This window comes from Kogia breviceps, chromosome 1, assembly GCF_026419965.1.
Source record: "Kogia breviceps isolate mKogBre1 chromosome 1, mKogBre1 haplotype 1, whole genome shotgun sequence".
Classification (NCBI taxonomy): domain Eukaryota; kingdom Metazoa; phylum Chordata; class Mammalia; order Artiodactyla; family Physeteridae; genus Kogia; species Kogia breviceps.
Window position 1 is genome coordinate 43,841,567 of NC_081310.1, and position 27,116 is coordinate 43,868,682.

General features: G+C 44.2%; 2 protein-coding genes across 15 annotated transcripts in view; one reads left to right on the forward strand and one right to left on the reverse strand.

Moving 5' to 3' along the window:
* ABL2 (ABL proto-oncogene 2, non-receptor tyrosine kinase) overlaps nt 1-15,110 on the forward strand; it is a 136,743-nt gene extending 121,633 nt beyond the window's left edge. For 4 of the 13 annotated variants that reach the window (XM_059056160.2, XM_059056179.2, XM_059056170.2 and 1 more), the window contains one exon: nt 77-5,742. In XM_059056160.2, the coding sequence (XP_058912143.1) occupies nt 77-1,776 (1,700 nt within the window). In that variant the 3' untranslated portion in view covers nt 1,777-5,742. Of the gene's footprint in view, nt 1-76; nt 5,743-9,897; nt 10,049-10,524; nt 10,599-12,762; nt 13,069-13,346 lie in introns of those variants that run through there. The other 9 variants (XM_059056189.2, XM_059056200.2, XM_059056230.2 and 6 more) reach the window with 7 other exon arrangements.
* Nucleotides 10,270-27,116, reverse strand: part of TOR3A (torsin family 3 member A) — a 32,331-nt gene continuing 15,484 nt past the window's right edge. For both annotated transcript variants that reach the window (XM_059056511.2, XM_059056502.2), the window contains 2 exons: nt 14,067-14,191; nt 10,270-13,471 (listed from right to left, as the gene is read on the reverse strand). In XM_059056511.2, coding sequence (XP_058912494.2) covers nt 13,221-13,471; nt 14,067-14,191 — 376 coding nt within the window. In that variant the 3' untranslated portion in view covers nt 10,270-13,220. The remainder of the gene's footprint in view (nt 13,472-14,066; nt 14,192-27,116) is intronic.

A 27,116-nucleotide genomic window follows, 5' to 3' on the forward strand; every position in this document is an offset into this window, starting at 1 on the left:
TCTTACAGTTCAGCCTTAGTAACTCAAATGAGTCACTTCTTATTTTTCACATTACTGATTGGCCGTTTTTTATCAGGGTTCATTAGAAGTGCACAGGCCCCCAGTGGGTCCCCAGCACTGCCTCGAAAACAAAGAGACAAGTCCCCCAGCAGCCTCTTGGAAGATGCCAAAGAGACATGCTTCACCAGAGATAGGAAGGGAGGCTTCTTCAGTTCCTTCATGAAAAAGAGAAATGCTCCCACACCCCCCAAACGCAGCAGCTCCTTCCGAGAAATGGAGAATCAGCCCCACAAGAAATATGAACTCACGGGTAACTTCTCATCTGTTGCTTCTCTACAGCATGCTGATGGGTTCTCTTTCACTGCTGCCCAGCAAGAGGCGAATCTGGTGCCACCCAAGTGCTATGGGGGTAGCTTTGCACAGAGGAACCTCTGTAATGATGACAGTGGCGGGGGTGGGGGCAGTGGCGCTGCTGGGGGTGGGTGGTCTGGCATCACAGGCTTCTTCACACCACGCTTAATCAAAAAGACACTGGGCTTACGAGCAGGTAAACCCACAGCCAGTGATGACACTTCCAAGCCTTTTCCAAGGTCAAACTCTACATCTTCCATGTCCTCAGGGCTTCCAGAGCAGGATAGGATGGCAATGACACTTCCCAGGAACTGCCAGAGGTCCAAACTCCAGCTGGAAAGGACAGTGTCCACCTCTTCTCAGCCAGAAGAGAATGTGGATAGGGCCAATGACATGCTTCCCAAAAAATCAGAGGAAGGTGCCGTTCCGACCAGGGAGAGACCAAAAGCCAAACTTTTGCCCAGAGGAGCCACCGCTCTTCCTCTCAGAACCCCCTCTGGGGATCCAGCCATTACAGAGAAGGACTCTCCAGGGCTGGGGGTGGCTGGAGTGGCAACTGCCCCCAAGAGCAGAGAGAGGAATGGTGGGGCACGACTTGGCATGGCTGGAGTCCCAGAGGATGGCGAGCAGACAGGCTGGGCTGTGCCAGCCAAGGCTGCGGCGGTCCTCCCAACCACTCACAACCACAAAGTGCCGGTCCTTATCTCACCCACTCTGAAGCACACTCCAGCTGACGTGCAGCTCATTGGCACAGACTCTCAGGGGAATAAGTTCAAGCTCTTATCTGAGCATCAGGTCACTTCCTCTGGAGACAAGGACCGACCACGCCGGGTAAAACCAAAGTGTGCCCCACCCCCGCCGCCAGGGGTGAGACTACTGCAGCACCCGGCCATGTGCTCAGACTCCATGGAAGAGCCCACGTCAGAAACACAGGAGGGAGGGAAGAAGGCGGCTCCAGGGGCAGTGCCCATCAGCGGGAAAGCTGGGAGGCCTGTAATGCCCCCACCTCAAGTGCCTCTGCCCGCGTCTTCCATCTCGCCAGCGAAAATGGCCAATGGCACAGCAGGTACTAAAGTGGCTCTGAGAAAAACCAGACAGGTGGCTGAGAAAATCTCAGCTGACAAAATCAGTAAGGAGGCCCTGCTGGAATGTGCTGACCTACTGTCCAGTGCAATCACGGAACCTGTGCCCAACAGCCAGCTGGTGGACACTGGACACCAGCTGCTTGACTACTGCTCAGGCTATGTGGACTGCATCCCCCAAACTCGCAACAAATTTGCCTTCCGCGAGGCTGTGAGCAAACTGGAACTCAGCCTGCAGGAGCTGCAGGTGTCTTCTGCAGCTGCTGGTGTGCCCGGGGCAAACCCTGTCCTTAACAACTTACTGTCATGTGTACAGGAAATCAGTGATGTGGTGCAGAGGTAGCCACCGTTAGCCGGATGGAAGATGCACACATTTCTGAGGGGAGAGGAAAAGGGACTTGTTTTCCTGTGTTCTCATTTAAAAAGTGGAAGACTGATACTTGAGTGTGTTTCTGTGAAGTACCTCAGATCTCTGAGCTCTCACGTTTACAGGTTCATCTCAAAAATAACAAAAAGCAAAACCCATAGGAGAGGGAAAATAGATGGGGGCAGGGCAGTTGTGGACCGGATTGGAAGCTGCACTGGGACATCAGGGAACATGCATATGTCGTGCCATGAAGAACCAAATCCAGCCCGTTCTTACCTGGAGTGATGTGAGCTGGTTAGGGCTGCTCCAGCAGGGCTGCAGGGACTGTGCCCAGACAGTGTGTTGGCTGTGGCACTCATTCTGCACCACACAGAAGGGAATTGACTTGGGGCCCCAGTAGGTACTAATGGTGATTATACTCCAACTCATCTAACTTATTGGGTGGACAGAAGAAAGCTGGGAATGTGCCAAGAGACGTTTTGTTCAAGGCTGTTGGAAGCTGCTGTTAGCCTCGCTTCCACAGGTCACTGCTGCAATAAGAACTGCAGATCAGGTGGCTAGATGCAAAACTGGCTCTGTCAGTATGCTCCTGTCCTGTTTTCCATTGGTGTATTAATTGGTACAGGAGGTAAAGAATGCTAGGAAGTATATTTAGGGAGATTGAAACCTTCTCCTAAAATCTTACATTACTTAGCAGAAGCCACTTCTCCCAGGCTAGTATATTGTTTCCAAATGGATCAGGATTGGCTTTCTGCTTGTTGGTGCCTATCTTGTAAACCATAGGCATAGGAGTCTCTTTGGTGATTCTTTTCTGCCCCTTGCTGGGCAGGCTGTCTTCCTTTATTCCTGGCAGCATTCAGGGCATTAACCAACACTGAACATTATTGAAAACAATGGTCATGTACAGGTCTCACAGGGGAATCCTTTTCTGTTACAGTGCCCCTGCATACTGACATACTGGCAAAGGACTTGAGCAGCTATTTGTTTCTTTATCAACTAAAATGCCAGGGAAAGGGTGTCTTCTTGAAACCCAGTGGTCAGCCCAGAGGTCTGTGACTGAGAGGAGAAGCTGGCTTGGTCCTAATGGCTGTTTCCCCTCCCTCCCTTATCACCTTAGACCCAATCTAGGTAGAGAATAGGGAGAAGCATTCTCTCACTCTGTACGGTTTCAAATGAATCACCCTAAATTATTCTCACATGCTTTTCTCCTTTCACATACTCCCCCTGCCAATTGTGCTTGTTTGTAAAGATCATATTGGGAATATTCTTTGATATTTATTTTATCATTTCACCTCTATTTTAAGAATGCATAGTTGAAGGAGCAGGTTATTTTCAGGGGACACCAATTAGATCCCAGAAACCTAATGATTCCTTTTCTTTCCCTGTTCAGTTGTTATGGAAGTTAATTAGGATCGCTTCTTAATTTAGAACCAAGTCTGATTGGCTAGATATTATTAATACTCTCAATATCAGGTCTAAATCCAGTGACCACTTCATTCTCTTTTTAAAACTATATGACCCCTCCATTCCTGCCTCCAAGGAGAAAGCAATATAAAAAAAATACATTATTTTTTCCTCCCAAAGGAATATTAACTTAGGAAGATAGGAATTCAACTTTGATGAACAGTGAGTTTTCTTCCTGGCTCTGTCATCGATCCACTGTCAGGCCATATCCCCGTCTCTTAATCCATTAAATGGAGGTAATGATACATGTTCTCAAGGGTGTTTTGCAAATAAGTGTATAGTTATCCCTTTGAGAGCCTCTCTGGAAAGCTCTTCAGTGCAGTATTGTTATATATGAATACAAGTTTTTCATTCTCTTCTTTGCTCAGCAGCAGATAATGAAATTTAAAACTGCTGAGATTATACTAATTGGGCTAGAATACTAAGGGGGGAAAAGCATTTTGGATAGAGTTTGGCATCTTTGACCAAGGAGAAAATTTAGTTTTTATTAGAAAGAAAGGAACTGATTCTTACCGTGGGTGTTCCAGAGTCCCAGGCCAAGAGAAGGATAAGAAGGGAGGAGACAATACTGGGCATTCCTTTCAGGGGTTGGGTGATCCCTGTCTGTCTGTTACCTACACAGGTGGAGCACAGGCAACTAGTGATCTGGCTAATCTCCTAATGGTTGGAAGAGTTCCCTTTAAGTTGGATTTAAAAACCAGCAGTCCTCCTACCTTCTTCTTTGCCACTCTCCTTCATCATATGTTTCCATAAACTTGAAATCGTTTTAGCAATTAGCCTTTTAAGGGTGGGGCAGGGAAAGCTAAAACTTTGGAATATTGTTATGCTGCTTTTTAAGTTTATCCCTGTCATTGTGGATGCAAGTTGAGGGATTCTAATTGTTTTTCAGGGGATTTTTTTTTTTTTTTTTTTTTTAAAGCAAGGGATCTTTCCTTGAGAGCTCTGAAAATAAGCCTTGGAGGAACACTACTGAGTGTATTTAAGCTCCCTGGTTTTCTCATCGAAGAACAGTCTTTGAGGGTGGGGGCTGGGTCTTTCTCAGGGGCCGAACCTGGCTCTGCCTCATCCACAGTAGGTGCTCAGTACGTTCATGAATAGAATGGATTTTTTTCTCATCACTGTCAAGAGTAGCATTGACTGTTGTAGCACACCCAGCCACGTGATGCTTTAAGTGTGTAACTTAAAGTTGAGGGCTCAGGGTTCAGGTTAAAGAGGCACTGTCAACTTACTATAAAAGTGTAACTTAACTTTTTTCCATTATCTACTTGAAAAGGACCAGATTTTAAAAATAACTATAGATAAATTTAAAAGTTTGAATTCAAAGCAGAGAAAACTGCTTTTAGAAACTAAAAATGTAGTTTAATTCTATCTAGTTTGAAAACAAAGCAGGTAGCAAAAGCCCTTCTATAAGGTGTTGAAAACTTTCTAAAGTGGTTATACGTATTGTATACCTTTGGGGTTACCACAGCTTCAGTCTTTTCATGCACAGATAATATGATTTCAGTTTAGATTTACTACCTTAAAATGCAGTGTTTAGAATACATCTTGATTGTGCTTTACGTGAAGTATTTTCTTAAAAGGCTTTGTGTAAAATTAAAATGTGTATATTTTCCTACAGATCTCCATCATGATTTTCAGAGATGTAGCCTTAAAAAAAAATTGGCCCTGAGAAATTTATTCAGTATTTCCCAGTTGACATTGAGGTTCTTATAGTGGAGACCCTTTCTCAGCTGAATTATGGGGTTTAAGTTAGAATTTTCTTACAATTCAGTTGCAAGTTAGTTAGTAAAATAGTGCCCAATTAATAAAATGCTGACTTTCCTAATGTACCACCCATATTTATTTAACAAAATCATGGAGATTTTGAGCTTCAAGGATACAGTTTAGATAGTGATTAAGAGTTCAGACTCTAAAGCCAGTCAGAAGGCAAGTCACTTAACCTTCCTGGGCCTTAGTTTCCTCATTGGAAAATGGATAATAATAGTAACTACCTCAGGGTTGTTGTAAGGATTAAATGAGATAATGTGTGTAGGATAGTTAGCTTGAGTGCCTGGCATGTAATGAGTACTCCATAAATGTTAGCTACTACTACTATTATTATTAATGCTTATTCCAGTGAGTCTTAGCCAAGGATGTGCAACAAAATTTCCTGGGGTTTAAAAAAAGAAAAACAACAAAAAACCTGATGCGTCGGCCTCACCCCAGATCAAGAATTCCCTGTGGGGTTGGATCTCAGCCAGTGTGTTTGCCAAGAATCTCTCCAGGTATTTCAGACACCCAGCACTGTGGGAACACTAGCAATACCCCAGCTGTTTGTTTGTTTTTTTTTTACAGCTTAAGAAATTGGAAGAGAGGATGGTTAAGTTACTTGCCCATGTTCTCAGAGCAGTTAATTAGTGGCAGAGCCAAGGCTAGAGTTGGGTCTCATCTACTTTCTCATTGTGGGGTCTTTCCACCATTCCTGTTGCCTTGTGAGACACTGCAAAAAAAAAAAAAAAAAAAAAAAAAGTGGCTCAGACAATCAGTCTGCACAGTGCTGCACACTTTCTAAAGCACACGTTCCTGGCACTCCCTGACCTTAAGGGACTTGAATGTTGAGTAATGGCAACACTAGCAAAGCAGGCATTCAGTAGAACTCAGTAATTTAAAAAATTATATGGGGTCATTCTTTTGGACAGACCTCAGTGACACAGCAATCTGCACTTTGTAATAAAGAAATAACAACTTAAGTTTTAGAAAACCTAGTCCTACATTCCTTTTTCTTTAAAAAAAAAAAAAAAGCAAACTTTATTGTTCCATTTCATTTTGATAACTATGAGGTAATGTATATGAAAGCACTTTGAGAAAAGTATCAAGTGTAATATAACTATAAAGTTGTATTATTAATGTCTATTGAGAAGTTAAAACAGTTAATTAGATGTTGATTGACTTACAAGCTTTTGCCTGTGGGGGACCTGAAAATGCAGATATATGAACAATCAGCTCTGTAATTTATCACATTTATAAATATGAAACTGCTAGATGAATATGTGCAGGTATAGTAAGTGTTTTGCTAAAATTGTAGCTCAGTGCTGAATAACTTCAGAAAACTAGGGACCAACTTTCTGGGTTAATTGTAATCTTTAAAAAATAGTGACATGTACTCACTCCAGAACAAAGAAGCTCTTCTAGGGACCTTGACTCAAGAAGAGTTGAGGCCCTCTCATCCTTGAACATTTGTCCAGCACATGCTCAGCCATTTAGTACCCTAAATATGGTGGGAGCAGACTCGTTACCTGTTCATGTTGACAGTGTCTTTTTTAACCTATGTCCTGCATAGTTTTGTTGTTTTTTGGGGGTGGGGTGGGGGCAGAGATGTGATGGCTGTAGAACCAGTGCACTTTGGGAATTACTTTTCTGCGATTTCCTAACAGATGTAGATGACCTTGATATTCATCATTCCTTTCCCCCCGCCCCTAAGAGGAGTAGCTGAACATAGCTCACCTATTAAATTATTTTAAAAAGAGTAAATTGCATTGGTGGCCACATCTGAGTTGTAGCTCTACTGCATTCTGACCTCTCCCACATCCTTCCACTTTTGCTACCGATGTCATCGTTACTATCAGGCTCTGCTCCCACAGGAGTCCATATTGAGCTGACAGGGTTGTCTACATTTTTATTCTTGATGATTTGGGGGTTTCATCATCTTGCTTACATTAACTTGTTCTACCTGGATTTGGGGGCCATCTCTGTGCTCCAAGCATCTGTTATGACCCATCATCTTTAGGTAAGTTTCTCTCGACATAAGTTTCTTCATATGTATTGGTGGACTTCAGCTATCTATATCTCTGTCTTAGCTTCTGTCAAGCCAGTAGCTCAGTTCTTTTGTAAATTCCTGCTTCGGTCTGGGATATGTGGGAGCAGGGGAGAAATAGGGAAAGGCGGCCCTTAGCCTATACTACTTCCACGTGACAACACAGGGAAATTGCTGTAGGCCTCACTGGTCAGAGAGGAGAGGCCTTGGGCTGGTTCTGAAACTTGTCCCACTCTTAACAGTCAGGATAGAGTTCCAGTTTTCCAGCTATCAGACTTTTAAAAATATAATACAAGGCTAGCTTTTTTTGCCAAGCCAACAGTGCCTGGAGTAACAATTACTGTTACCTGCTTTGTTGCAGCTCTGTTACAGCCAGAACTTCACTGCCATCCTCTGCCCTCCTGTATTACTTGGCGGGGGCGGGGGGTAGATTTCAGGGCTGCGGAATGAGCTGCACCCTGCTCCAGAGCATCTACCCAAGTGACTCTCTTAGTTCCAGACTGTCTTTTGTGAAGTTTCCTGCAATGTCCCAAAAGATGAGTTTCTGCTCTGGGGCTATTGGTTTTCATGTCACCCACCTGAGGTGTATATGTTCTATTGTGTGCAAGATATTTCCTTCACTTCTGACTCAATATCCTAGATCCAAAGGACAGGAAATTAGGGAAGATTCCACCCTGTGATAATCAGGGTAAGAAGATCCAGTGTTTCTCTCCGGGTAAGAAGGCCTGGGCAGGTCATCTTGATTCTGGGCTGACTTGGAGTGGTAGAGATCATTCCTAGAGGATTGTGCCTTCAAAGATGGGTTTCATGTGTTTTGCAGAGGAAAAGATTGTCAGCTAGGTTGATGTTGCACAATTATCAAACTAAAACTGGTGGAAACGAACTTTTTGGTAGCAGTGGCTCAAAGCCCCCGTCAGTGAGATGTTCTCTCCACATGGGGTGCTGATTTGGTAGATTGCTGCACTTTTCTCCATCCCCTTGGTGAGCTGGGGGGAGGACGCTCTAACTGGACCCTTCCCACCCTCCAAGTGCACTATGTACAATTATGAATTTGAAATTGTTTACCTCTCCTAGAAAAATTATATCCTTTACCCTCTCCATTGCTCTGTGAGCTGAACACAGTAGCAAGGCCCTGTTACCTCAGCCTGAGGTCACAGATGGCATGTGAGCAGATCTTCAAACCTGCAGACCATCTAAGGGAAGGGATGTCTCCTTGTAAGTTGAAAGGCCAGGCCCCACACACGTACACACTGACTATGTCTGTTCTTTGAGATTCTTTGTTCATCATTGTACTCGAAGCAGCAAGTTTCCGGATCCTGCATGTCATTCCAAGCTGCTGAGCTATACCCACTGGGCTTGAGGTCTTGGATCATTCTAGTTAATTCTTTAAAACACGGTGGAGGTGGACTGTCAAATGCCAGCAGGCTTTAAGAAAGGAAATACCAAGAGTTTGTATGGTTGGAGCTTGCTTAGATTTGCTTCTGAGCCTCAGGATAGGAGTTTTAAATCATGTAATTAAGCACCATAAACTTTAGTTGCAGAATGGGACTTCTGGTTAGTAAAATTTTCACATATAAAGGCAATTAGTCTTCAGCAGTTCTAACACAACAATAACATAGATATGCCAAATAAATTTATTCTTGATTCGGAAGATACTGCAGGATCCTGCAGTGCTTTAGGTTCATTGGTGGAGAATCCAAATTCTGTTCTGTACAATTCTGAAGTACCGTACCATGTGTTATAAGTGGCAAGAATGCCAAGAGGCAGATGTTTCTGGTAGATGAGGGCCAGATAACCAGCCTTCCTCCATTTTGACAAAGCAGTTTTCACTATGGCCACTCTTCTTGGGACTTCATCATGAGGGAAATTTGCTGAGGTCTTGAGAAATCACCCTGATTAGGCTGATTGTCCTTCAGAGAAATGAGTATTCAGCAGCTAGAAGGAACAATGAGGTACTCATCTTACAGTTCTTTAGGGCGTATGTTTGAAAACCCTTGTATCTCAGATCTGTGTAGAGGGTACATGTGATTGATTCCACATTACGTACATACACTGTTGTCATGCTCACTAAGAAAGGAGGGGGGTGAGAGAGGAGTTAATCAGATCTTTCCCTGTGGTGAATGGAAGCTGTGCCCTGCTTATTAGTGTGTTGGCCATGAACAGGCCGACTGAGCTGTTAATGCATGCTCAGAACCCCGTCTCCTGGGTAGACCCCACGCTTTCCCTTCTTTGCAGTCTGATTCTGTCATGACTATCAGTGGAGAAACCCCAGTTTTGTGCTTGCTTGGCAAAAATAAGTTTGAACATTTCAAGGTGGTTGATGGAAGTTTGTCCTTAAAACATACGATTCAGATTCTTTAAAACTTGTTTAATATTTATACCAAAGGTCACGCTCTGCAGGTGTATGTGTGGTGGGTGCACAGAGGAGGAAATCTGGAGGGCCTACCCCTGTGTGCATTGCTAAGGGGACACAGTGAGACAATATGGGATTTAATTGAAAACACATCAATCATGGGTCACACTACCAGTGTTGTCAGGTATTTGTTCTTAATTGTTATTGTAATATATTTTCAGGTGTTTTGTTTTTCTAATTTAATACTTTCACCCTGTTGTCTGACTGTGAACTGCTAACAGTGTTAAACTTGATGTAAATATTGAGGCCCTTGAAAGGGGAATGCTGTCTGCCTGTTGTCTCACAAGGCTTGCCAACTTGTGTTTTATTTTAAATAAAGGTTGCAATATTTTATTGGCAATGTAGGCTTGTGATTGGAGTGTTTCTCCTATAATTTTAACTGATGGGTAATCTAAGCATAATTTCTCTCTCTCTCTACATAAAATAGATATCTGTAAGGTAAAGAAGCTGATTTTAGCAAGCATTCCTCTGGCATATTCTTTAGAATGGTCCTCTATGGGGGTGGCTACTCACCCTTTGATGGATTACAGTTTTGGAAATGGCCAAAGGCATCATCTGGAGCCCAGCTGTTACATAAGGTGGGTGATGTGTGTGTGGGTCTGTCCATCCATCCAACATGAGGTGACTGTAAAATGAGGCTTAATTCTCTCAAAGTTCATTCTGAGGACAGCTTCAAATAAGTTGTAAAAATGTTTTGAGCCAAAGCAGCATTAATGGAGTAAGTGTAGAACCTCACAGGGAACATTCTAGTCTTGTTTGACTTGGTCTTCAATTTTTAAAAAAATGAATGACTCATTGCTTTTAGAAGTAACATTTTAATTCAGGATGAGTAGTATATACTCAAGTGATGCACACATAAGGTCCAATCAGAATGGCTGTTGTAGGGGAGCAGAATTTGCCACCCCAAAATATCCTCTTTGGCACAAGCGTTATTTTAAGCTGGTTATCTTTAAGAAACTGCAGACACAGGTGAAACCTGAGTAACCCTTTTGTAAGAGAGGTTTACAGTTGTGAGGGAAATCTCCATTTGTAAGGGTGTCTCCCCTTGCTCAAGGAAGAAGAGGAGGGAAGAAGAGGAGGGAAGAAGAGGAGGATGACCAAATCTCTAGAAACTTATCAGTGGAGAAGGTGAGGACTTAAATTTGCATAACCTCACAATTGTTTACTGTGCTTTTCCTGGTAACCGTCCACCATAACTGACCTTCCAGCCCCAATATCTACTTTTGTCTTTAGCTGAAAATAGTAAAGGTGCTAGTTCCTGCCATTTTGGAATTAGTTTTCCTGGGTCTCTCCCATGTGTACATTTTACTAAACTTTTGTTTTCCTCCTGTTAATCTTATGTCAATTTAATTATTAGGCCAGCCAAAGACGCTAGAAGGGGAAAAGGAAAAATTGTCCTCACTGACCCTGTTAAGCATCAGTTTATACACCTCCTTAACATGCCACTTTCAGTCCTTTTCTCCCATGCATTTCTGGTTTAGTTTAGGAAGGCTTGTTTCAGAGTCATTCAAGGAGAACCTCCCATTGTTTCCACCCACTTTCCAACCTCCCATTGTTCCACACACTTTCCACACCGGAGGCTATGGCATTTGCTAAGAAAATCATTTTTAAAACATTTAAGTCATTAATGCATAGGAATTGGAGTTGGACTGCCCGGGTTGAATCCCACTCCTTCATTGACTAGCTCTGTGACTTAACCCAAGTTATTTAACCTCTCAGAGCCCCAATTTTCTGTCATTAAATGGTGATTAAATTGGTCCCTAAGTGTTAAGTATTACATGAGGTATCGACTAGGCTATAGAGCGCTTAGCATGCAGTATGACACATGGTATGTTTGCAAATGTTAGTTACCTAAAACAAAACTTGCAGGGTTCCAAGAATTAGAATGGAGGGAAAGGCCCAGCCTGGGCTTTGAGTATGGTGCCAAAACTGACAGCAGTTTTACTAGGTTTTATTGTTCTTAAAACACCTAAAGCTGTGTCCTGAGTACTTGATAAATATTAATTCATTTAATTCTCACAGCCCTGTGAGGTGGGTACAGTTATGCTCACTTTTACAGAAGTGGAAACCAAGGTTAAACTGAAGCCAGTAGCTTTCCCTGTGGTCTCAACAGCAAGCGGTAAGTGCCGGAGCCGCTGAGCAGAGGAGTCTGGCTCCAGAGGAGTGTTCGGAACCACTGCAGTCTGCTGCTTATTTTGGTTCTGGAGGTATAAGAGATTCAGGCCCAATGTTTATGACATCAAACATGGCTGGCCAGTGCTAAAAGCATGTCAGCTGCTCTGTGGCTCTGAGACCTAAACCTATAGAACATACCTTTTAAAGTGTGTATTTACAGAGTTTAGGGTATGTTACAGGATTGGGTGGCTGCATGCTGTTCCTGAAATGCTCTAGAGTGAGACAGGGAGCCAGCACCTAAAACTGGCCCCCATTTTATTGTGCAGTTAGGCCAGGTTTACGTCTGTCCCATGGGTGGTGTAAAACTAAGTTCCTTTAATTCATGTGAGTATTGATTGGGTATCTAATGTTGCTCAGGCTAGGTACTGCCTAACCTAGAGGTAAATAAATGAATTCAAGTAAATGAATGTAATAAAGTGTTAAACAGGAGAGAAGCAGAAGTGTTCCATTTTACCAAGGCTAAAGGTGAGAGGGTTGGGAGGACTTTAAGAGGGCCACTTGAGGTGATGACGCATATAAAAGAGCCGTGTGTAATTCCAGAAGCATGTTAGAAGGGAAGAATCAAGAGAAGGGGAAAAACATAATGAGCACCTCCTGTGTATAGAGGCACAATGTACACATTTACACATGGCCATTCAATCCTCAACGATGACTGTTTTTCTTTTTAAAGCTGGGAGCACAGGAGTGCTGTTTTCATATATATAAAGGCAATATGCTGTGGATGCCTCTTCAGTAAGAGGTTGAAATAGCCTGGCTCAGCTGATGTGGTCCCCAAAGCAAACTGAAGTAAACTGGCAGACCAGGCAATCACCGTCAGCTCTGTGAGTGCCAGTATATGTCCCCCGTCTCCACCAGTCCCCATCAGTATTACCTGGCATGTGGAATTTTGCTGAGTGAGAACGATTACTAGGGCTCAGTAAGAAGGTAAGTAAGCTGAGGGTTTTAGAAAAATACAAAATTTTAATCTTTACATATGATACAATCATGTCAAGGTCCCTAACTTAAAAAAAAATTCTTTAATTTTAATTGATTTAAATCTGCAGAGCAGAACAAGTCTTAGCCTACACTGACCTGATTTAAAAAAAAAAAATCTTCTTCTGTGCACTTTTTCCTTCAGCCTGAGGCTCTTTCCTGATCTCACAGATAGAAGCTGATCAGCTTCCCTCTGGGAATAACAACTTGAAAGCTAACCCACCCAGTTCCTGCCGCTGGTAAGCAGAAGTTCATTTTCCCCTTCTCTGTCACTGAGGATACTGCAGCCTCAGGCCCAACACCCAAGTCCAGGCATCTGCAGGCAGGAGCTGATATGCTAATAAATCCTTGGGATTTATCTCCCACATGACTTTCTCCAACCAGCTGGCCCACATGTTGGAATGTGGCTCTGTAAGGCACCAAGTGATTTTAAGAATTGGCTCTGTCTCTGATTTAAGGCCTCCCTTTTACATACCACTTGTGCTCGTGGCTGCTGGATGCTAGCCTGCCCCTCCAACCCATTACATCCTGGACAGTGTGCTGACAGGCCCCAGGATGCTATTAGTGGAAGGAAGGCAGCTTTGGGAAGTTTTCATCTAGCCCTCAAGGCAGGAAATAGTTAATTCTCTGGGAAATAGATTTGCATCCCTGAGAAGAGAAGAGTTGTTCCTCCTTGGGGACGTACACCATCATCTTGGCGATTTCATCTAGTGCCTCTTCCGTATACAGGAGCTCCTGGCTCAGGAAAGCATCACGTGCACACAGCCTCACGTGACGGTACTCCAGTGGCAGGAAGGGGATGAAGATGTCAATCAGGTTTTCCTTCACAAGACAGCTGTGTCCAAAGCCACTGTCTAAAATCAAGAGCAAAGTTACATGGAGTCTGACCTGGGGCTGAACCCAGCTGGAATTGTGAGGTGTCCCCCACCCTTAGGCCTGGGCAAGGTTTGTTCTCATATGCCAACTCCAGGAGGGCTGTCTGAACTTTATGTCAAGAACTATGCAACTGTGTCTTCCTTTAGGGAAACAGGGCTGTGATTAACTGGATGTGTGAGAGGGGGAGAGGGGCTATGCCTGCCAGGTTATGGTTTCATTGGATGGCAGAAAGCAGAAGGTGGAGTGACCCTGCCTATCTGACTGTAGGCTGAGCCACTAAGGCTCTCACAGTGAGACTTTCTTCCTCAGGGTCTGCATACTCCATAGACCACTGCCTGTATGGCCACGGCCAACTACTCCCTTAGAAAGGACTTTCAGAAAAGGACTTCAGCTTTCTTGGCACTTTTCTAGTGCCTATCTGAAGTTGACAATGAGATGATTATATGGCGCATCCTCTGTGATCCTGAATACCCTATCATCTCATGAGTACACCTTCTAGTACATACACATTACCCTCCTCCTCCCCTCTCAACAGAGGCTTATTTTCTGCAAGGCTGGGTGGGAGTCACTTACCTGTGGATTCCACAATCTCAGCCTGGAGTTGGAGCTCCAAGTGCTCCATCCCAATTTCTTCCCGGGACCACCCAGCCTTAAGCAGGTTCAGGACTACCTCATTGATGATATTGCCCCCAAGGTTACTGAAAGAGACAAGCCCGGTTAACAGATTCTGTTGTTGATTTTTTAAAATTGAAGTAGAGTTGACTTACAATATCGGGTTAGTTTCAGATGAACAACAAAGTGATTTAGTTTTATATATATTTTTCAGATTATTTTCCATTATAGGTGATTATAATATTGTTGTTGGGAATATCGTTCCCTGTGTTATACAGTAAATCCTTGTTATCTATTTTACATAGTATCTGTAAATCCCGTACCCCTAATTTATCACCCCCCCCTTTTCCCCTTTAGTAACCAGAACTTTGTTTTCTACGTTTGTGGATCTATTTCTGTTTTGTATATAGATTCATTTGTATTATTTTTTAGGTTCCATATATAAGCGATATCACATAATATTTGTCTTTTTCTGACTTACTTCACTTAGTATGATATTCTCTAGGTCCATCCAGCAAAGGCAATATTTCTTTATTATGGCCGGTTAACATTCCATATTGTGTGTGTGTGTATACCACATCTTCTTAAACGAATTGTCTGTTGATAGGCATTTGGGTTGTTTCCATGTCTTGTCTATTGTAGAGTGCTGCTGTGAACACTGGGGTGTTAAAGAACAGCACACTAGTGCTGCTAAAGAACACTGCATGTATCTTTTCAAATTAGAATTTTTATTATTTCTGGATATATGCTTAGGAGTGGGATTGCTGGATCACATGGTACCTCTATTTTTAGTTTTCTGAGGAACCTCCACACTGTTTTCCATAGTGGCTGTACCAATTTACATTCCCACCAACAGTGTAGGAAGGTTCCCTTTTCTCTATACCCTCTCTAGCATTTATTATATGTAGACTTAGATGATAGCCATTCTGACCAGTGTGAGGTGATACCTCATTGTGGTTTGTTTGGTTTTTTTAAAATTTATTTAATTGAATTATTTTTGGCTCCGTTGGGTCTTCGTTGCTGCACACGGGCTTTCTCTAGTTGCGGCGACCTGGGGCTACTCTTCATTGTGGTGCGTGGGCTTCTCATTGCAGTGGCTTCTCTTGTTGTGGAGCATGGGCTCTAGGCCCGCGGGCTGATCAGTAGTTGTGGCTCACGAGCTCTAGAGTGCAGGCTCAGTAGTTGTGGCACACGGGCTTAGTAGCTTCGCGGCATGTGGGATCTTCCCTGACCAGGGATCAAACCCGTGTCCCCTGCATTGGCAGGAGGGTTCTTAACCACTGAGCCACCTCATTGCTTGGGTTCTATGAGGGGACCAGGGAAGTCCCCTCATTGTGGTTATGATTTACATTTATCTAATAATTAGTGATGTTGAGCATCTTCAGATGTGCCTGTGGGCCATCTGTATGTCTGGAGAAATGTCTATTTAGGTCTTCTGACCATTTTTTGATTTTTTTTTTTTTTTTTTGATATTGGCAGGAAGCTGTTTGTATGAGCTGTTTGTATCTTTCGGGAATTAAGCCCTTGTTGGTTGCATTACAAATATTTTCTCCCATTCCGTAGCAGGTTGTCTTTTCGTTTTGTTGATGGGTTCCTTTGCTGTGCAAAAGCTTGTAAGTTTGATTAGGTCCTGTTAATTTTTGCTTTTATTTCTTTTGCCTTGGGAGACTGATCCAAGAAAATATTGCCACAACTTATGTCAGAAAATGTTTTGCCTATGTTCTCTTCAAGGAGTTTTATGGTGTCATGTCTTAGATTTCATTATTTTTGTATTTGGCTTCCAAATGGATAATCTGACCACTGAAGCCACTGCACTGGTGACTGGAAGAATGGAGGTTGAGGGGCCTGGGCCTCCCCTCCTCCAGGAAATCTTATCACAACACACCATCCTGCTTTGTCACCCATTCTCCCTGCCTCACTCGCTTGTGACAGACACTGAGACAGTACTAGGTGCAGAGTGCACAAAGATGGTATGATGTAGTCCTTTCCCTTGACCTCTGTGTGGAAGGAGAGGCACATCATGTGTGTGTGATTCCAGGACAGTGTGGCAAGGGCCAATGTAGGAGCAATTAGGGCCCAGGGAGAAGACTTCAGAGGGAAGATGAGAATTCTGGGCAAATGTAGACTGAGTAGTGATCATCAGACACAAGGCAGGGAAGGGCACATGTCCAGGCATGGACGATCAGAGGGCTTGTGGGGTTCAGGGGCTGCAATTAGCTTAGAGAGGCTGGAGGAGCATAGGCATGAAAGGTAGGCTGAGCCTGGCATCAGGTCTTTGTGAGCCATGCACGTGGATTTTAGCTTATGGGCCATGGAGAGCTGTTGAAGGTTTTGAACTTGAGAGTATAGGGTAGTAGGGTAGTCAGTCTGATCGACTTTACTTCCTAAGAAAATCATTCTTGGGCCACAGTGGTTGGATTGAAGAGAAAGCTAGTCAGGGAGCTTTTTGCAGCAGTCCATGTTTAGAGGTGATGTAGGCAATGGAGAAGGGTTTAGAATTAGTGTAGGAGGCACAATTGACAGGACCCTGTAACTGATGGATGTGAGAAGCGAGAGAAAGGTGGTCAACAAAGAAAACAAGTGTCTGCCTTGAGTGGCCTGCAGCCCCCTCAACGAAAGTGGAATATAGGAGAAGGGTGGAGGTGCCAGCTTGGATTTACACACGTTTGAGTGTTGTGCACTTGCCTATGACCTCGCCAGGGGTTGTGATTTCACTGGGCAACTGGAATCGTGGGTCTAAAATATAGGAAAGAGGGGTGAGAGATGAAGGGGAGAAGAAATCTTAGAGCTGGGAAGGAGGAAGTGGAGGCTGGGACTGGCAGCACATCGTCCTCCCCGCCCCTGATACACTTCTCTCCACCCCAGTGCACCCATCTCCCCTCCCAGGCATTCTGCCAGCTCCTTAAACAAACCGAGCTCTGCCCTGCTTTTTCCTCAGGCCCAGCAGAGTGAGGGAATATAATGGGTGAAGGAAACAGGGAGACAGGTGGCAAGTGAAGGGGTGGGGATCCAGTATTTCCCTTCTGTTCTCATCAAGCTCTGACACTCAGGTATGTTAGCTTATTTGTCTTCTCATTTAGCATTTGAGTATATCCTAGGGGCCAGGCTTGGGACACAGAGGAGGAGCTGGGTGGTTCTCTCCCTGCCTGCCTCCATGGATGGGCAAGGAGAGAGAGGCTGGGGCAGGCATCCTTTCCTGCCAAGTGATCCCATCTTCCTTCTTGTAGGGGCCAGTGTGCCCCTCATGGCTAGATTTCACCTGAGGCCATGAGCCCCTAGCTAGAGAGCCCGGGGGCTCCCTGCTCAAGTTCAGCTGCTCAGCCAGACTTCCCCTGACATCTGTAGCTGGGGAAGCTGCTTATGACGACACTCTTCTACTTCCTGAAGCTGTGGCCCTACTCCTCCTCCTGCCAGGCAGGTCATCTGTGTACACGCAAGACCACAGTTGCATCAGCTGAGGCAAGACCTGCCCACTGCCAAGGGATTGCCCAATCCTGCATTCCTCACAGGAGGCAAAGGAGGGTTTACCTTTTCCAGGGGCTGCAGGACAGGCATCCAGGGTAAAAGGGAGAGGAAGAGGATTCACTTCCTCAGCCCCAGGGGCACAGACTCTGGTGCCTTCCCCATGTCGGCCCAGAAAGCCACCTGACACTAAGTTTCTTGAGAGCATAAGCCTAGCCTTTTGTGGTAACCCAGTGCCTAGGACCTATCAGGCGGTCAATATTTATTAAATGTTTGTTTATTGAATAAATGGACATCTCTGCATGCTTGTCTACACTATCTCTATTGTCTACACTATTTCTCCTTTTGTCCCACAGCCAATGTCTCTCTTCTTCCTCCATGTTACAGGCTTCATCTCACCCACCAATACATAACCTGGGCCCTTTTCTATTCCAACCCCACCCCTAGTCTTCAGCTCCTGAAGCACCAACAATTATACCTTTAAACAGACGTTGCCTTCCCGAAACACTTCAATTCCATTGCACAGCCTCTCAGGTTGTCTGCTGACTAGGAGGTCTGAAGGGATCAAGGGACAGAAGGTACCTCTAGAGATGAACTCTCTCCCCTGGCTCTGGGACAGGATGACATGAAATCTCACCACAGAGGAAGGAGGCTCAAAGGCCACTCCAGAACTGTGATCACAAAACCCAGCCTTAACTGCTAAGTCTTCCCTGAAGAAGAGATACAAACTTGACTCAATCATAATCTCTCTGAACCTTAGTTTCCTAATTTGTAAAATGAGAGACTTGAAGCAGACAATTTAAGAAGCCCTCCTTAGGTCACCTTGAATTCAGTGGTCAGTCAACAAATAGACACTTCTGTGGAGCACCTGCTATGTGCTGGGGTACAAGGCCTTTGACTCCATGAATAACTGACATTTGTATAGTTCTTGGCATTTTTCAAAGCCCTTTCTATCCATTCTTTTTCTGACAGCAGCCCAAAGGAAACAGGCATTAATTACCCTCTTCACTTGACAGCTTCAACGGAAGAGGCCAGTAGCTCTGATCTCCAGAGTTCCGCTGTGCCTGTCCTGCCCCGTGACTCCATTCCCAGAGCCTTCTGTACTTGGTAGAAATGGGCCAAAGTAGTCAATGTCAGTAGTTAGTTAGTCAATGTTACTAACTACTTACCAAGTAGTTAGTTAGTACTTGGCCAGGGGCCCCAAATTCCTCAGGCCCAGATGAAGGACTGGCTGAGTGCTGGGGCAACTCTAGCCACAGCCCCACTCCCCACTACACCCCCTGCTTCAGCTGCCACCCAACACCATGGCTTTGCAGGGGGGCCAGCAGAGCCGCTAGCACTTCACTTCAAATAGCAGGTTTAGGATTTTTTTCAGCATTAAACCACTGGCCTTACACTAGTGATTTGTTTACACCATCAATTTGAATCAGCTGTGCTTTTCTTTTAAATATGAGTCCTCACCACACAGGTAAAGTTATTGTAGAAATCAAGTCCAGAGACACCATCTTCCCCCACCTATCACTAGACTAGCTGAAAACTTTGGGGTTTAGAGACACTACTTTCTGGCTGCCCAAGGCAGGGGTGCAAGGTGCCGCGCCGCACTGACAGCCTGGCTGGCCCACGGGCTCCAGACAGTCCACCCAGGCCTGTTGGGGACCACTGGCTCTCACAGGCCAGGCCCACACCGGGGCCACTGGAACTGGAAGCCGTGTCCTCGCCTCTCTGTCACCAGTGTGCATCCTCCTCCCTAGGGGCTCAAAGGCTCCTTCAGGGCCAGTGCAGCCTCTGCATCCCCTGCTACAGTAGGCCCACAGGGCAGCTTGTCCGCAGTGGCTCTCTTCCTGGCCCTGCCTCCACTCTGTCAGTGTCTGCTCATCAGGACCCTGTGGCCTCAGACAGTGCACAGATGCTGGGTCACTAGGGGGAAAGGGCAGGTGGCGGGACAGGGGCACTGCCAGCAGGTCAATGACGAAAATACTACAAACGCAGACATTTGCCTAGAGATAGCAGGATCACCTGGGTCACATTAGGAAATCCTGGCAACAGCAAGGGTGAGGTTTTCCAAGCTGAGAACTGGTGGGGAAGTCAGTGCCCTGGCACCTCGAGCCAAGCTGGGGAAAGGTCGGCTACAGCCACAAGACAGAAGCGGGCTTGGCCTGGAAGGAGGAAGGAACCAGGCAGTGGAGGGGGGAAGAAGCCACGCGTGAAGTCAAAGGATGCCTGCAATAGAAAGGGCATCCTGAGGTAGCTGGGCACTATGCTTCCTTCTGTTCTGAGGGAAGGACTCTCCCTGCAGGAATGGTTCCAGGGGTCCCCTGCCCCCACCCCCTGCCAGGGCTTGGGTGGAGAAGCCTCGGGGAACCAAGGTGACTCCTTATTTTGCCTCCTCTGCATTTTGGAGCCCCTACCTAATTCACTGCAACAGGAAGAGATCTGTACTTCTGGGCTACCTCAGAAGGTGATAAGTAGTATCACAGAGTTTACTGTCCTTGCCTCCTAATTCTGATCACTCAAGTCATGTCAAAAAATCTTTCTCTGCTTTTCTCTTAAAATCACCTTTGGGGGCTTCCAAAGGCCCTCCTTTGCAATGCATTGTAGTGACCCGTCAGCCTTACTTACAGACCAGGAAGGACTTGCTACTAACACACCAAAATCCCAACCAAGCAACAGTTTAAACCGGTTCCACCTTGTCTTGTGGGTCCACAATGAAACAAGATCTACCCTCCACAGCTCACTCCTTCACACACTCCAAGCCTGGATGAAAAACCAGACTCCTTACTTCTCACAGGGTGTACCCTAAAGCTGGGGGAAATCCCCTAGCAAGCATGTATTGGCCTGCAGGAGGCGAGTTACAGCGGGGAGGAGTGGTTTGGCTTCCACTGAGTGCAAGAAGCTGCTTGTGAAGCATTCAAGTTGGGCCAACAGGGACCCAAACTTGACTGCTAACAGACCTTGGGCAGGACTTTCTGTTGGAGCTGCCATAAAAAGATAGGATTGGACAACTTGATTTCAAAATTAACTTTTTGCAAGCCATTTCTACAGCTTGTGGCACACAGTAAGAGGGAACTCCTAGTGTGTACATTTCCAACTATATTACAAAGCTTTAGCAATCAAAGCAGTATGGTATTGGCATATAAACAGACACACAGATAAATGGAACAGAATGGAGCCTGGAAATAAATCCACACATATATGGTTAATTAATTTACGATAGAGGAGCTATAAATATGCAATGGGGAAATGAATGACAGTCTCTTCAATAAATGGTACCAGGAAAGCTACATGCAAAAGAATGAACTTGACCACAAAAAAATGCTAGAACTGACCAAACAAGATATCCTATAACCAAAGACAAAGAAGAAGCCACAATGAGACGGTAGAAGGGGCATAACTGTGATAAAATCAAATCCCATACCTGCTGGGTGGGCAACCCATAAACTAGAAAATAATCATATCACAGAAGTTCTCTCACAGGAGTGAAAGTTCTGAGCCTCACGTCAGGCTCCCCAACTTGGGGGTCTGGCAACAGGAGGAGGAGCCCCAAGAGAATCTGGTTTTGAAAGCCAGTGGGGTGTGAGCACAGGAATTTCACAGGACTAGGGGTAACAGAAACTCCACTCTTGGAGGGTGCACACAACGTGTTGTGTGCACCAGGACCCAGGGAAAAAAGCAGTGACCTCATAAGAGCCTAGGCAAGACCTGCTTGCTGGTATTGGAGGCTCTGCTTTGGAGGCAGGGGGCAGCTGTGGCTCATTGTGGAGAAAAAGACAATGGTGGCAGCAGTTCTGGAGATGCTCATTGGCGTGAGCTCTGCTGGAGGCTGCTATTTTCTCACCAAGACCTGGTCCCACAACAGCCTTCAGGCTCCAGTGCTGGGACCTCAGACTGAACAGGGCAGGAACACAGCCACACCCATCAGCAGACAGAGTGCTTAAAGTCTTCCTGAGCATACAGCTACCTGCTAAACACACCCCTTGACATGGCCCTGCCCACCAGAGGGACAAGACCCAGCTCAACTGCAATCACAGAAAGTTATACAAAATGAAAAGGCAGAGGAATGTGTCCCAGATGAAGAAACAAGATAAAACCCCAGAAGAACAACTAAATGAAGTGGAGACAGGCAATCTACCTGAAAAAGAATTCAGAGTAAGGACAGTAAAGATGATCCAAGATCTCAGAAAAAGAATGGAAGCACAGATCTAGAAAATACAAGAAATGTTTAACAAAGACCTAGAAGAACTAAAGAATAAGCAGACAGGGCTTCCCTGGTGGCGCAGTGGTTGAGAATGTGCCTGCCAATGCAGGGGACACGGGTTCAAGCCCTGGTCTGGGAAGATCCCACGTGCCGCGGAGCAACTAGGCCCGTGAGCCACAACTACTGAGCCTGCACGTCTGGAGCTTGTGCTCTGCAACAAAAGAGGCCGTGATAGTGAGAGGCCTGCGCACCGTGATGAAGAGTGGCCCCTGCTTGCCACAACTAGAGAAAGCCCTCACACAGAAATGAAGACCCAACACAGCCAAAAATAAATACATAAATTTTTAAAAAAAGAATCTGTTACAAAAAAAAAAAAAAAAAAAAAAGCAGACAGATGAACAATACAATAACTGAAATAAAAAATACACTAAAAGGAATCAATAGCAGAATAACAGGCAGAAGAATGGATAAGTGAGCTGGAACACAGAATGGTGGGAATCACTGCCATGGAACAGAATAGACATTGAAAAGAGAAGAGGACAATCTAGAATACCTCTGGGACAACATTAAATGCAACAACATTTGCATTATAGGAGTCCCAGAAGGAGAAGTGAGAGAGAGGACCTGAGAAAATATTTGAAGAGATAATAGCTGAAAAATTCCCTAACATGGGAAAGAAAACAGTCACCCAAGTCCAGGAAGCACACAGAGTCCCAAGCAGGATAAATTCAAGGAGGAACATGCCGAAACACACAGTAATTAAACTGACAAAGATTAAAGACAAAGAAAAAGTACTAAAAGCAACAAGAGAGGGCTTCCCTGGTGGCACAGTGGTTGAGAATCTGCCTGCTAATGCAGGGGACATGGGTTCGAGCCCTGGTCTGGGAGAATCCCACATGCTGCGGAGCAACTAGGCCCATGAGCCACAACTACTGAGCCTGCGTGTTTGGAGCCTGTGCTCTGCAACAAGAGAGGCCAAGATAGTGAGAGGCCCACGCACTGTGATGAAGATGGCCCCCACTTGCCACAACTAGAGATAGCCCTCGAAATGAAGACCTAACACAGCAAAAATAAGTAAATTAATCAATAAGCTCCTTAATAAACTCCTATCCCCAACATCTTCTTTAAAAAAAAAAAAGCAACAGAGAAAATGACACACAAGGGAATTCCCATAAGGTTATCAGCTGATTTCTCAGCAGAAACTCTGCAGGCCAGAAGGGAGTGGTATGATGTATTTAAAGTGAAGAAAGGGAAGAACCTACAACCAAGAATACTCTACCCAGCAAGGCTCTCATTCAGATTCAATAGAGAAATCAAAAGTTTTACAAATGAGCAAAAGCTAAGAGAATTCAGCACCACCAGACCAGCTTTGCAGATTCTCTAGGCAGAAAAGAAAAGGCCACAACTAGAAACAAAATTATGAATAGAAAAGCTGACTGGAAAAGGTGAACATACAGTAAAGGTAGGAAATCACCCACACACAAATATGATATCGAAACCAGCAATCATAAGAAAAGGTGAGTAAAATGCAGGATATTGGAAATGCATTTGAAATGAAAAGACCAGCAACTTAAAACAATCTTGTTTATATATAGACTCATATCAAAACCTCATGGTAACCGCAAGCTGAAAATCTACAATAGATACACAAAAGAAAAAGGAATCCAAAAACAACACTAATGTTAGTCATCAAATCACAAGAGAACAAAAGGAAAGGAAAAAAAGACCTACAAAACAAATCCAGAACAATTAACAAAATGGCAATAAGAACATACATATCAGTAATTACCATAGGACTTCCCTGGTGGCGAAGTGGTTAAGAATCTGCCTGCCAATGCAGGGGACACAGGTTCGAACCCTAGTCCGGGAAGATCCCACATGCCATGGAGCAACTAAGCCTGTGTGCCACAACTACTGAGCCTGCACTCTAGAACCTGCGAGCCACAACTACAGGGTCCATGTTCTACAACTACTAAAGCCTGTGTGCCTAGAGCCTGTGCTCTACAACAAGAGAATCCACTGCAATGAGAAGCCCGCGTACCGCAATGAAGAGTAGCCCCCGCTCGCTGCAGCTAGAGAAAGCCTGAGCGCAGCAACGGAGACCCAACATAGCCAAAAATAAATAAATAAATTTATTTTTAAAAAATTACCTTAAATGTAAATGGATTAAATGCTCCAACCAAAGAACACAGACTGGCTGAATGGATACAAAAACAAGACCTGTATATATGCTGTCTATAAGAGACCAACTTCAGACCTAGAGATACATGCAGACTGCAAGTGAGGGGATGGAAAAAGGTATTTCATGTAAATGTAAATCAAAAGAAAGCTGGAGGAGCAATACTCATATCAGACAAAATAGATTTTAAAATAAACACTGTTAGACAAAGACACTACATAATGATCAAGGGATCAATCCAAGAAGAAGATGTAACAATTATAAATATATATGCAACAATATATTTGACACCTAGATACACAAAAGGAGCACCTCAATATATAAGGCAAATACTAAGAGCCATAAGAGGAGAAACTGACAGTAACACAGAAGATAACACAGAAGAGTGGGGGACTTTAACACCCCATTATCATCAATGGACAGATCATCCAGACGGAAAATCAATAAAGAAACATAGGCCTTAAATGATACATTAGACCAGGTGGACTTACTTGATATTTATAGAGCAATCCATCCAAAAGCAGCAGAATACACATTTTTCTCAAGTGCACATGGAACATTCTCCAGGACTGATAACATGCTGGGCCACAAAGCAACCCTCGGTAAATTTAAGAAAATTGAAATAATATCAAGCATCTTTTCCAACCACAACACTGAGATTAGAACTCTACATGAAAAAAACTGTAAGAACACAAACACGTGGAGGCTAAACAGTATGCTACTAAACAACCAGTGTATCACTGAAGAAATCAAAGAGGAAATAAAAAAATACCTAGAGAAAGATGAAAATGAAAGCACGATGATCCAAAACCTAGGGGACACAGAAAAAGCGGTTCTAAGAGGGAAGTTTATAGCAATACAATCTTACCTCAGGAAACAGGAAAAATCTCAAACAACCTAACTTTATACCTAAAGCACTAGAGAAGGAAGCAAAATTCAAAGTAAAACGAAATAAATCATAAAGATCAGAACAGAAGTAAATGAAATAAAGACGAAGAAAACAATAGAAAAGATCAATGAAACTAAAAGCTGGTTCTTTGAAAAGATAAATAAAATTGATAAACCTTTAGCTAGACTCATCAAGAAAAAAAGGGAGAGGGCTCAAATCAATGAAATTAGAAATGAAAAAGTAGTTACAACAGACAACACAGAAATACAAAGGATCATAAGAGACTACTACAAATAACTATATGCCAATAAAATGGACAACCTAGAAGAAATAGACAAATTCTTAGAAAAGTACAATCTCCCAAGACTGACCCAGGAAGAAACAGAAAATATGAACAGACCAATCACAAGTACTGAAATTGAAACTGTGATTAAAAAATTCCCAACAAGCAGAAGTCCAGAACCAGATGGCTTCACAGACGAATTCTATCAAACATTTAGAGAAGAGTTAACACCTATCTTTCTGAAACTATTCCAAAACAACTGCAGAGGAAGGAACATTCCTAAATTCATTGAGGCCCCGCCACTCTGATAGCAAAACCAGACAAAGATACCACAAAAAAAGAAAATTACAGGCCAATATCACTGTTAAACATAGACACAAAAATCCTCAAAAAAATACTAGCAAACCGAACCCAACAATACATTAAGAGGATCATATACCATGATCAAGTGGGATTTACCCCAGGATGCAAGCATTTTTCAGTATCTGCAAATCAAAATATTCTTCAAAAAACTGAATTATAAAAACCATATGATCATCTTGAAGATGGCAGAGTAGGAAGTGCACTCACTCCCTTTTGCAAGAGCACCAGAATCACAACTAAATGCTGAACAATCATTGACAGGAAGACACTGGAACTCATCAAAAAAGATATCCCATATGCAAAGACAAAGGAAAAGGCGCAATGAGATGGTAGGAGGGGCGCAATCACGATAAAATCAAATCCCTTAACCGCTGGGTGGGCGACTCACAAACGGGAGATCAATTATACCACAGAAGTCCACCCACTGGAGTGAAGGTTCTGAGCCCCATGTCAGGCTTTTCAACCTGGGGGTCCGGCAACAGGAGGAGGAATTCCCAGAGAATCAGACTTTCAACGCTAGCGAGGTTTGATTGCAGGACTTTGAAAGGACTGGGGGAAACAGAGACTCCATTCTTGAAGGGCACGCACAAAGCAGTGTGCACATCAGGACCCAAGGGAAGGAGCAGTGACCCCATAGGAAATTGAACCAGACCTACCTGCATGTTGGGGGGCTCCTGCAGAGGCAGGGGCTGGCTGTGGCTCACTGCAGGGACAAGGACACTGGCAGCAGAAGTTCTGGGAAGTACTCCTTGGAGTCCACCAAAGAGTCCACCATTCACCCCACCAAAGAGGCCGTAAGCTCCAGTGCTGGGTTGCCTCAGCCCAAACAACCAACAGGGAGGGAACTCAGCCCCACCCATCAGCACACAAGTGGATTAAAGTTTTACTGAGCTCTCTGCCCACCAAAGCAACACCCAGCTCTACCCATCACCAGTCCCTCCCATTAAGAAGCTTGCACAAGCCTCTTAGATAGCCTCATCTACCAGAGAGCAGACAGCAGAAGCAAGAAGAACTACAATCCTGCAGCCTGTAGAACGAAAACCACATTCACAGAAAGAGACAAAATGAAAAGGCAGAGGACTAGGTACCAGATGAAGGAACAAGATAAAACCCCAGAAAAACAACTAAATGAAGTGGAGATAGGCAAACTTCCAGAAAAAGAATTCAGAATAATGATAGTGAAGATGATCCAAGACCTTGGAAAAAGAATGGAGGCAAAGACCCAGAAGTTGCAAGAAATGTTTAACAAAAACCTAGAAGAATTAAACAACAAACAAACAGAGGAACAATACAATAACAAATGAAGAATACACCAGAAGGAATCAATAGCAGAATACCTGAGGCAGAAGAACAAATAAGTGACCTGGAAGGCAATAGTGGAAATCACTGCTGTGGAACAGAATAAAGAAAAAGAATGAAAAGAAATGAAGACAGCCTAAGAGACCTCTGGGACAACATTAAACACAAAAACATTCACATTATAGGGGTCCCAGAAGGAGAAGAGAGAGAGAAAGGACCTGAGAACATATTTGAAGAGATTATAGTCGAAAACTTCCCTAACACAGGAAAGGAAACAGTAAACCAAATCCAGGAACACAGAGAGTCCCAGGCAGGATAAATCCAAGGAGAAACATGCTGAG